A 12,698-nucleotide genomic window follows, 5' to 3' on the forward strand; every position below is an offset into this window, starting at 1 on the left:
CATGATAGACTACTAATCTGGTATTTTGATTAGTTGATTTTTTACTCTGTGTACGATAATCATGCTAGAAATTTTTATGACTGCAAGGCCTGGTATCAGTTACCTCAACATCCATCCAGCTTATAGACAGCTTTCAAATTCATGCACTTTCCCGTAAATTTCCTATGTCACAATGCTTATTTTATTACGTCACAGTAAGAACTGATCGTTCAATGACATACCGGTAGTTTATGTGAATTGACCCCGGGTTAACTCACTCATAAAAAACAAACTCGAGATTGGTGTATTGTCCTCAATGTATAATGCCTAGCCCTTCAACATGCCCTATTGAAATTTTGGTGTTCAAATCTATGGTATTTTTTATTGTCCATCACAGACAGGATGTGTTATGGTATTCCATTGTCTGTTGTTTGCGTGTCCACATGTCATACAGTAACTGGAGAATGCTAGGAACAAATTTGACGAAACTTATATGGAATATTTGAATCAGTGAAAGATATCTCCATTTCGAATTTGAAAATTAAGGTGTTTTGTTTCAGAAAAGAGTTATGTGACTTAAATCATTATATTGGAAGTTATTTTTTGCTATTCCATGCACTTGCTTTAGTTTGCTTGGATTTTTTACTTCAAACTTCACACTTTTGTAGGGATTGGTATTGGTAACTCCCTTTTGATATATATAGTGAGATGTGATAAGGACCCTGATTGATCAATATTTTTACTAAAAATTGAGCTTTAATAAAAAAAACATTTCCATGTTTGTCTGTTTTGAAGTTGAAGTAATTGAAAGTTTTAAATGAGTAGTAAGACATCCCAATATACATGTAACTGTGATGTCACAAAAAAGGCCCTTCTTTGTGTTTTCTTTAAAAAAAAACTTAAAAGATTTTGGTCATTGTTTATAGTAGTGCATATATAAATTGGACCCTATTGGAAATCATATTTTTTCTTATTCAACTACTGAAACAATCTGAACCCAATATTGCAACTTCAATTTTTTTTACTACAAAAACAAAGTATGTTTCCTGTTCTTATTTTTGTTGTTTTAAAAATGTCATATTTACCCCTTTTTGGAAGTCAGAAACTTAAAAAAAAAATTCAAATTGTATGGTAAAAAATAATTTCTCTATTCAGTTGGAATTATTTACATTGTGGGGGCCTCAGTGGTTGAATGGTCCAAGTAGCTCATCTACTGTATCACTAGCCTATCAGCACTGTGGTTGTGAGTTCGAACCCCACACATAGCAAGTGCCATTGAATCCAATCTGAATCAACAGTTTTCCTGCTGAATGTCTCTGGTACTCTCCGACCACTCTGTCTTCCTCCACCAATAAAAACTTACTGCCACACTATAGCCAATAGTGCTGAAAGTGGCATTAAACACCAAAAATCAATCAATCAATTTAAATTGTGTGAATAGCAAAGAAGTTAAATATTAAAAAAAACATTGGATGCTTCTTTTTTCAACAAACCTGTTGAATTACGTCATTGTTGTGACATCAATAGCGCAAGTTCAAAAACAAAGTATCATTATTAAAAAAGGTTATTGATAATTCACTTGCCCTATGTGCCAGGACTAGGTAGGTAGATTGATAATTCAGAAGATGTTCACTGTGTACATAGGTGGAGATATCTATATTTGTTCTTACATCATTTATATCAATATAAACTCATGCTGAGACTGATACATCCTGCTGAAGGCTATCAATTTAGATAATCATTATGACTTGATTAAGGTCATATGATACTTCAAATTTACAAAAAAAGTTAAATATGTTTTATATACTTGAATAGCTAAGTTTTGCTATAACACAAGTGTAAATGGACTTTCTTGTAAAAGAAATCCTTTTTCTTATCAAAATCTTTAGAAGTTTACTGCTTTTGAATTATGGTAAACTTCGGCATAAAACAAAAGTTAATAAGCTTGCTATAAAAAATCAGATTGAAATATTATTAGTCAATAATGCGTTATACTTTCATATTAAATGAAAAAAACATGCATAGATGACTTCGTTTAGTATGTATGCATTGGTTTAAAAATTTCCTTAAGATTATAATTACAAGAAACTCGTTTCATATGACTTTAAAGTAACAGGTGTAGTCAAATTTTTATTCTTTTTGTTGAAACTACAAAAATCTTTATAATTTTTTTTTGCTATTGAGGAACTCATAATAATCCATATATACAACCATGTTTAAGTTTTAGAAGTGATAGAGGTTGACAGATTGAGTTTCATGTGATGTTATGTGCAAAATTAAAACTCATTATTAAACATCGACAAAAATTTCAATGCTTGGTGTGTAAAATAAAATTTCAAAGTTTTGTTGAACAGGAAGAAGACAACCCAGCATATCTGAAAATAAAGTTCCAAACCAAATATGATTTTGGGTATATCAAAAATTCAAAGTTTCATAAAACAGGAAATGATTGTTGGGGGAAAATTGCATAGAACTCAACCTTTATTAATTTTCTATCAAAATACCAATCATTCTTAAATTATAAAGAAGTAAGGGCTGGTCCATTAAAACATAATGGTATCCAGGGAAGGCAATTTAAAAATCTGGTAACCATCTACAGAGGCAATTTTAATTTCTCTTACATTTTCACTGTTTAAAATACCCAAAGTTGAGATTTCAAAGTGAAATCCTGGGTCCCATGTATGTTTTTTTGGAACAGCCCTAATATGGTATGAAAAATTCCATGCTTAGAGTGTATAATTATAGTTCAAAGTAAGAGAAAGTGACTGCCTGGCATAACTGACAATCCCTTATAAGGTACATATGCTCGTTATAAAGCTCCAGACCAAATATCAAATCTACAGTTTTGTTTAAAGTTTACAAATGAGAAATGTGGGAATTTTTCTTGTCATTGTACATAAACTGTTTGATAAGCAATTAAAATAAAAATGTTTCAGATTCACTCTTATTACAATGAAACATAACAACAACATTTCTATATATTGTGCTACTTGGTAAAAATTATGTAGAATACCATATTTCCATTTAATAGCATGGCTGCAATTGGTCAAAGAAAGTATAAAACAATTACCAGTAAATCTTAATCATATTTATTCTCAGTACAAATAACAATAAATACACAATCTACAGTTCATGTCTATTACACTGGCCATTTCCATTGATTTTTAGGAGCCTCTTCCACTAGAGGTTCCCATGCTTTCCAGGCTACCATATTCTTTGCTAAACTAAGTTCTCTTTCTGCCTGTAATTACATAATTTTTGTGATATTATTTTAACATTTAACATGTATTATAATAATTTATTTTATTCTAACAGTTAAAGTATATTATAATAATTCATTCTCTGATTTCAGCCTGGTATACCTTAGTCCTATCATGTTTCACACACATTCATGTAAGTCACATAATTCATCCTAAATTATGGATAAAAAATTCCTTTGAAATGTGATACTTTTCCACTCATCTTCATATTTACAAAATTTCCTATAAACCTTAATTGCCAGACTTGCTAAATATAAATGTATGACACAATTTTCAGTGCACATGAAAAAAGGCATCCTATTTATTTGTTTTCACCATATTTATAATTACTGTTAAAAACTTAATCTGGAAAAAGATATAAAAAAGAAGATGTGGTATGATTGCCAATGAGACAACTCTCTACAAGAGACCAAATGACACAGAAATTAACAACTATTGGTCACCGTAAGGCCTTCAACAATGAGCAAAGCCCATACCAAATAGTCAGCTATAATGGGCACCGAAATGACAAATGTAAAACAATTCAAACGAGAAAACTAACAGCCAAATTTATGTACACTTCATTTGAAAACGCATTTTCTACTGAAAAAATACAATAATCCACCTGTTTCAAGTGATTTCTTTATACTAGCATGAAGAAGATAAATATTTCATAATTTATTTGTTGTATTGTCCATTTGTGTGTAATTCATAAAAATAATGAGAATTTTAATTTACAACTATGAATCTACACTATAACACATAATTTGTACCTTATTACTGAAATATTTGCATAAATATAATTATCTGATAAACATATTTATATCATATAATGTACAAGTAGTCAAGGTTATAGGTTTGGTGAAATTATCAGCGAGACATTTAAAAAGTTTTTTTTTTACCTGTAACCTTGCAGGTTTAAACACATTATCATATCAAACAAATACCTATTTGTATTGTAGATTTCCCTTTTTTAAGATTAAAATCAAAATTATTACCAGTAATAGTACACCCAGATAACTGTAGAAGATCCTAGAATAGTTTCAGTGTCAGTGCATACTCAAGACTCAAGAATGCTTTATTTGTGTTGTAACGTCAGTTCAATTTTCAATAATTTTTAATGGTTTTTAACATAATTTACTTTGGCCCCAAACCCTGATCCAGAAAGTTTTTGTGTGTAGGAATTCAATACCCTGAACATTTTGGACCCTAGGTTCAGCCAAGGGTTTCCTCAAGCTTTAAGGTCCGAAAAATGCACAAAGTCATCATTTTTGACAATATATTCAAAATATGCTGACTTTAAAGCCTAGAACGTACTCTAATGAAGAGATATGTATAACCTAGTAGTAAGGCTTTTGAAACAGATCCATTTAAGAAACAAATTATGGCCATTTTGATATTTTATGATAAAGTTGAATTTCAAGGCCATATTTGGCCTAAAGTGAAACTTGCCCTTTCAAATCCTAGCTACTGAACATTGCAAATATAGGACATTTTCACTTGTTTAGTATTTATTAAACAAATACTGAATTGAGAGCATATAGTTATGGGAGGGTTGGGCGCATGCCAAACACATTTAACCCTGCTACATTCTGTATGTGCCTGTCCAAAGTCAGGAGCCTGTAATTCAGTGGTTGTTGTTTGTTGCTGTATATCATATTTGTTTTTCTTTTTTTATTTTGTACATAAACCAGGCCGTTAGTTTTCTCGTTTGAATTGTTTTACATTTGTCATTTTGGGCCTTTTACAGCTGACTATGTGGTATTGGTTTTACCCATTGTGAAGACTGTACGGTGACCTACAGTTGTTAATTTCTGTGTCATTTGGTCTCTTGTGGAGAGTTGTCTCATTGGCAATCATACTGTATTTTCTTATATTATATTTTTATATCTTAATAAAAAGTAATTCACATTATTGCTCTTGAATTCAGTATCAGTTAGTATTATACCTTATATACATTTTAACATTTCTCTCATACTTTTAACATTTCTGTCATACTTTTAATGTGAAAAACTGAAAGAAATCTTTTTCCAAGTCATTAGTTCTAATTTTTTATATGCCTGTTGCTCACAAACAAGCACATTGACCTGTTTTTTTTCTATAATTTTATTTTATTATGAATTTTCTATTTAAAGACGTCAATTATGACAATGTTGTTATTTACAGCAGTGAACATCCTTAATTACATTGTACATTAATCCTTTATAATTATCACCTTTATTAAAGGTCAAGATAATAATATGTTGACATGGGTCACCCAAGTAGGCTATTTGTTTCATAAACATATAATTAAGATGATGACAAGATTTTGTGAAGTGAAGTTAACACTTTTAAAGCAAAAATTGTTATATGGAAGGCCAGGCACATAAAAGGGAGCACTAGGTACAAGGTTCTGAGTGCAAGGTGCAGTGTCCAGATTAATGTGGCTGTGGGAATCTATATCACCATTTCACCTAATGACCACAACAATAATGTCTTTAATTACTGAACTACAGTGTCCACTAAAAAGTATACAAATACATATGAATAAATTAAGTAGTGGGGTATAGGCCAATTAGACAAAATAAAAAAAGAACAGGTCAAATATAATAAATAGAGTAGTGGGGTATAGGCCAATTAGACAAAATAAAAAAAGAACAGGTCAAATATAATAAATAGAGTAGTGGGGTATAGGCCAATTAGACAAAATAAAAAAAGAAGAGGACAAATATAATAAATTGTAATAAATACTTTATAGATTGAAGTGCTCTATGATGATTCAGTTGTACTGTATTTTAACAATTACCTGTAACACTAACTCTTCCATCTGACCTCCATTTATTTTATTTTCTGCTTGCATCATATCAGACTCCTATATAGTAAGATGAAAGGTCAACAATTAAGTTTAACAAATATTTGAAACTTAAATGATGAAAATACTTTTATTGCTACATGTATGTCAAACTATTTTTCAAAAACTGCAAGTGGAAGCTGCCATTATGAATTAGTGTGTATTTTAACAAACATTATGAAATTAGCATGAAGTTAAGCACCTCATTCACTTAAGTGTGAAAAACTTTTCTGTTCGAATATATGAAAACTAAAACCTAATTCCAATACCAAACATTGCCAGTTGTTTTATAGATGAGTAGGAATCACTGTTCAGAGCCATAGTTAGATTTTTATCCGTTAATGTAGTGGGTGGTAAATATTAACATTAATTTGAAACTAACAAGGATGTTATGGTACATGTACATGTAATCAGATTCCAATATGCCATGAGGTTTTGAAAAAAAGATTATGAAAGGTCCACATGTATTAAGTGATGACTAGCTCACAGTGGTTCTTGCATAAGGTGAGATGCTCACTGTATGACAAAGTTTATTCCTAGTCTTGACAATTAACATTTTTAAATCAAAGTGCAATGAAATTGATTCTTTATAAAATGTGAAAAGGCATGTAATCCAGACAGAAATTTAAATTTCATCTACTGCTACCCTATCTGAACACCACAACAGACACATGGCAAAATATCAGATTATCAATTTGCTATCCTCGCACAACAATTGTGGTGATAAATTTTTTTCTTCAAAATCCAAAGGCTACAAATACAAATGTGTCTAAAGGGTGTTATTCTGATAAAATATGGTTAAAGAAATGACATTCAAACAATACTGTAGGAAATTAAAGAGAAAGTCAAACAAATTAAAAAATACAAAAAATCCTATAGACATTGTTGAAAAAAGAAAGTTTTATACTGCTCTTATATTTTTTCAATATGCTGGTACCTTAGATACTTACTGCTTGTACAACATTCAATCTGTCTTTAACTAACTGTTCAGTGTGTTGACGGTAGGAATAGGACTGAGGCATTGCACCACATATCTTCAAGATGTCTTTATAGATAATCCCAAGTTTCTGAAATAAAAAACATATTCATTAAAACATTGTTTTAAGAGAAATAAAAAACGTATTCATTAAAACATTATTTTAAGAGAAACAAGAGCTGATATACTTAAAAGTCTAGCTGTAGCAAATTGATTATTACTGATGTAAAGGGGACATATTAATCATATAACACACTATATTGATTGATTGGTGGTGTTTAATGCCACTTATAGCACTATTGGCTATAAATATTGTGGTGGTCAGATTTTATTAGTGGAGGAAGTCAGTGTGGCTGGAGAGAACCACAACCCTCTGCAGGAAAAATGACAATCTCAGTTAATTAAGGTTGGAGTCGAACACAAATGCCTCATGCAGTGTTTGAATTCAAAACCTCAGTGTTGACAGGCTTGTGAGACTGTAAATGAACTACATGTACTACTCAGCTACTGAGGCCGCTATAAAAAACTATAGATATACTGTAGAAATTATAAATAAACCTGCCATAAAATTCCTCAAACAATTTACCAAAGAATGTCTTTTAAAAAATGAGTTATCTCCCTTTGTACAGATTATATGGTTTAAAATAGTACTCTAACATTAGTTATGGAGTTTTTTTATGGACCATAACTCTGGACTAAATCATCAGACCAGAACAAAATTCGAACTTGATCTATAACTTGGCATGAAAAAACTATATACCAAATATCAAATCAATATCTTCAAGAACGAAGAAAAAAAGTGTGGAAAAATGAGTTCCTGGACTGACGGATGGACAGACGGACAGAGTGCAAACCTAAAGTCCCCTTCGACTTCGTCGTTAGGGGACTAATAAGGGACTGAACCATGAAATAGAAATCAAGGTTAGGTGATCCCTGCCAAACAGCTATGTACATGTACATATAGCAATGATTGTAAACCCAAAATACATATGACTTTTTAGTTAAACTTTAACCTGCCCCCTAAAAATTAGATCAAGGTCAAGTGACCCCGTCCAAAGGAACATGTACACCTTACAATGGTTTTTACACCAAATTTAGTTCTATTATTTCTTCTCATAACTGAGAAATTGGAATTTACAATGAAGAAATTCATTGGTTATTGAACAACGAAAAACTAAAATAACACTTTATAAATATTGTATGTTTTAAGCCCTTTTCTGGATTAACCTTCATCAGGAAAGCTAAAACCCAAACATTTGAAAGACAAAGATGTATAAATACCTAAAAAAAGGAGCTTAAGGACCAAAAGGAACCTAAAATTTTAGTCAAGGCCAGGTTAACCAATGCAGACAAAAATGTACATTTACAACAATTCCAGATATAGTTAAACCAGATACATTTTGTATACAACTTATCTATACACTTGCTCTTTTGCCATTTAAAATTTAATGCTCAACAGAAATAATTTACATTGATGGATTAGTATATACATGTACACAGTATGTCCAGCCTTCAGCAATATTTGTTGCTGCCAAAATAAAAATTTCAATGGTTTTAAGAATTATGAACACATGCACAAAGCTCCTATGTTACATTTTTATGTCCAAGCTTCAATTGAATACAAAAGATTTGATAAGCTAACATGGAAAATAAAAGTTTTTATTACTAAACTTCTAAATATCTTACTCTGGCTGACAGTGGATCCACAGCTAGTCCCGTTAATCCAGTACTCTGAAAAATAAATTATAAACAATTAAACTAATAATAACAGCAAGGAGTATATGCTAGTTACTCTATTTCATCTGAACTGGAAAGACATACATTCCAAAATCTAAAGATTTTTAAATCAAAGTTTTTCACAATTCATTTTTGCATACTGTCAGACAAATACAAATCAAAATTGCAGTTATAAAACAACTTAAGTACTAGGTTACATGTACAGAAGAACCACAAATGTTGTTTTTGAAAATCAAGCTGGGACACTGTGAAATAAAGAATCAAAGTGCTTGTAGGCATTGAGGGGGAAAAGTTTGCATTCATTTTGAATTGAAAATTAAACAATAAAAAATTTAATTATGCAATATTTTTAATTGAGTTATCTTCCTTTGTCCACAATTGTAGGTTAAACAGTTAAATTCATAATCCATGCAATATATCCTTTAACTTGGGTAATTTTTCAATAAAATGGTTTTCTTCATAAGTACATGCATGGTGATTACACATACTCAACATTTTGTAGATTGTATATCTGAGTGAGTATATACATGTATGGCATGGATAGGATCTACAAAAATGTAAAGAATGTTCAACTCTTTGTACTATGTTGTGTTCACTAACTCACAAACACAGATACAGAGAGGCTTAAAATACAGCTAAATAATTGCTACAGACACACAAATTGCACAGCTGACATAAGAATAATGATCCCAAAAGTGAAAAATACACATTTCACATGGATTAACATACATTTGATTAGATCAGTTAAATGTATATATTTCCATGCAAATGCATTGTTTCAATTTATTGTCAGATTTAAGTTTTATTTGTTAAATATCTTTTTCATGAGAAACAATGAATTTCATTGGGGTGAGGAGGCGGGGATGGGTGGGTGGTAATTTGCCCCAAAGTTGGTCATCAGGTTCAAAAAGCGTCAATTTTGAGGATTTTTCATCCTATTTCTTGACCCCAAAGAACGAGGGATGCTGATATAGATATCCAGCTGTAGTCTGTATGTACAGTGGACCCAAGTTTACACATTAACCCCAACAGTTCTTAGGTTGGAGTGAAACTGATCTGGGAACACCAGTCTAAAGAAGGTCATTTGGACAAAAATACTGAATTTCACGATTTTTTCCGATTTTTTACTTCAACTGGACCTGAAACCGGAAGTAGTCGTTTTACTATGCGTATTTCAATAATTATTATGATCAGTAGATATATGCCCGCAGGTTTACACTATTTTTGAAAGTTTTAGGCCTCTGAACTTCCTGTGTAAGACACCGAAGGGAAGCCCACCCCTCCAGAAAAACCAGTTTTATCCGATTTCAATTTTCCAAGTTCGTATTTGAGCTCAAAATGCAACTTAACCATGAGAAACATGACAATAGATAGCCTCAGGTTGAGGGAACATGCATCAATTTCGAAATAAGAATCATAAAGTTGACCTCTAAAAGTATGGAGAGACATTGGAGCCAAATAACGGTGGTTTGGGTAATCCCGTCATATGACAGGCACAGCATGGTAAGGGTTAACAAAGTCAATATAAGAAAGAATTAAATAAATATGATACATATAGCAATTTATATATTTGTAAAAACAAAACATTGAAGCGCCACACATGAATGCACACTTCTCACTACTTCTCCCTTTCAGTTTCAAACAGAAAAGTCACTTCTCCCTATGATTCTGAATTAGTGCAAGCCCTGAACACCTGCCTAGCAAAGTAATTTATTTTTATTTATTAAAGTCAGGTTTTCATGTATATACCGGTACCTTGTACATGCAGATACATTGTATAACATAGAAAGATGAGCTCTTAATAGCAGTAGGTCTTTTCACCACCAAACACATTAGAATACCATCTAACACATCTAAATATATTGTTTCTTCTTTATTTATATATTTGACTAAAATTTACCTTCTAAACGAGGATGAATATTTTTATACACATATGTATATATATATCAATAAGAAATGATATCCAGAGAACCAAAAACAATAGACTTAAAAGAGCTGTTGTCAGAACAGTAAACTTTCCGTCTAACAACATTTTTTTCATAATTATTGTGATAATCACACATAAAATAAAATGTTTTCATTTATTTCTAAAAATTGAAATATAAACTATTATACAGTAACAATGTAAATCAGGAAAGAAATATTGCTGATTCCGCTAACATTTTAAAAATTTTGAATTCTCAATTTTATAAACATCAATATAATGCACATAAAAATGTGATAAATATGGTAATAGGATTAAATCTTTCGTTACTTAATCTTTTTTATCATTTTAATGTGTAAAAATTACTGTTTTCTTTAGAGGTTATTTGTCTTTTTTAGTATTCCATACTGTTAAGACTGACCCTCTTTATTTATCCTCGATGATTGGAAGTTCGTTACCCTAACTCTAAGCGGAAGAAAAAATTCACAACCTTGGAGCAAATATTATCCACTGTGAATGTAAATATTCTTTACTTATTTGCAAACAGTCTGATACATTTAATTGATAAATAGCTTCAGAAACATGGTCAATCTGTCTATGTTTCGTATTGTGACCAGATTCCGTAAAATAAGTAGACATACTTGTAAGTTCGTGACCTTTGTCTTGGACGGTGGCTTTTGCGCATGTGCAACAATATATAGGTCAGGCCTATTGTATTATGTATTTGAACATTATAGAATAAATTTGAGATCAAATAACAAATGAATATCTCGAAAAAAAGAGAAATTGGGATATACTAACTTTTTTATTCTCCCTACAACAATTATTCTAATTTTTACACGTGACTTTCAATGGTCAATTGGAAAGTCCAGAATTAAACACTTTAAACATGTTTAAGATAACTATAACGATGTCACAATGTCATTAATGCATCAAAGTATTTTTTCATTCAATTTGCATTAAATGGCATAGGATTAAATAACTTTTACGAGCCAATATTCGGCAGGTTTGGTTTTATCAAAATATATCAAATCCTTTTCTGATCTTAAAAACTCATCTCACATACAGACTTTAAAAATAATACTCTTGGCTTTAAAAAAAGGGAAAAGAGCGCCACATAACCTAAAAATAGATGACTCATTGATAAGATGTCAATAACATTGCTGAAAGGATTTTCCCAAGAATTCAACGAAATTCTAGGAGAGGAATAAACAGTAATAGTGAAAATAGATGTTTAAACAAATAATATGCAAGAACATACACAACTTCTCTTTTTCAAGCCGATATTAGTGAAAATGCAATGAAAAATATGCGGTTAAGTTTTTTTGAAGTAGCACGTTGCCGATGATAAATAATTATGCATGAAGTCACGAATAAAGTGGAAATCCCCAAATGCCATGAACTTGCAATCATCGACGATAAGTTCTTTAGCATGTTTAGTAGAACAAAAACATGTTTTATTACACATTTTGTCCTCATTGACAGCTAGCACCTGCCACATGTAAGAACAATTAGTATATTTTTGTAGTCTTTTAGTGTATGTTTTTATATTTCACAAATTTTGACAAAATAAGAAATAAATAACTTCTCAAGGGCACATATTTCTGGCTCTGCTTCAAACTAATGAATTTCTACTCTAGTAATTATATTTTCCATATACAAAAAGCAAATTTGAGTTAAAATTAAAGTCATTTTCAGCCATTGTATATACAAAAATTAATTCAATGCACAGTCACTGCTTATCGCCAGAAATAAATATAATAATACTTTTTTCAGATAGCCTGCCATTTCTACCGGAAGTTTATATAGTTCGGAACATCTCAGTCTTTTACTTAATTTTCATACTTTTCCCGCCAAATTAATAAACTTCGACCTACGCCTACGGCTACGCTACTACAAACATCATTTTACATTTAACATGAACTTCTGTGTAGAATTTAGCCACTTGAGGTCCGGCAATGGAAGAAAAGAAATAATTCAAAGTAATAAACGCCAGACTTGCACTTATGCCAT

At 31.0% G+C, this 12,698-nt stretch overlaps 2 protein-coding genes across 4 annotated transcripts in view; one reads left to right on the forward strand and one right to left on the reverse strand.

The window, feature by feature from the left end:
- LOC127729108 (TBC1 domain family member 25-like) overlaps positions 1-12,698 on the forward strand; it is a 447,590-nt gene that overhangs the window by 31,915 nt on the left and 402,977 nt on the right. The gene's annotated exons all lie outside the window — the stretch shown is intronic.
- On the reverse strand, positions 3,053-12,537 carry LOC127729376 (NADH dehydrogenase [ubiquinone] 1 alpha subcomplex subunit 5-like). Its single transcript, XM_052237199.1, has 5 exons — positions 12,453-12,537; positions 8,711-8,755; positions 6,999-7,115; positions 6,004-6,069; positions 3,053-3,220 (listed from the first exon to the last, which is right to left on the reverse strand). The coding sequence occupies exons 1-5, from the start codon at positions 12,471-12,473 to the stop codon at positions 3,119-3,121; spliced, it is 351 nt and encodes a 116-aa protein (XP_052093159.1). The 5' UTR covers positions 12,474-12,537; the 3' UTR covers positions 3,053-3,118.

The sequence above is a fragment of the Mytilus californianus genome, unplaced genomic scaffold, assembly GCF_021869535.1.
Source record: "Mytilus californianus isolate M0D057914Y unplaced genomic scaffold, xbMytCali1.0.p SCAF_1, whole genome shotgun sequence".
NCBI lineage: Eukaryota > Metazoa > Mollusca > Bivalvia > Mytilida > Mytilidae > Mytilus > Mytilus californianus.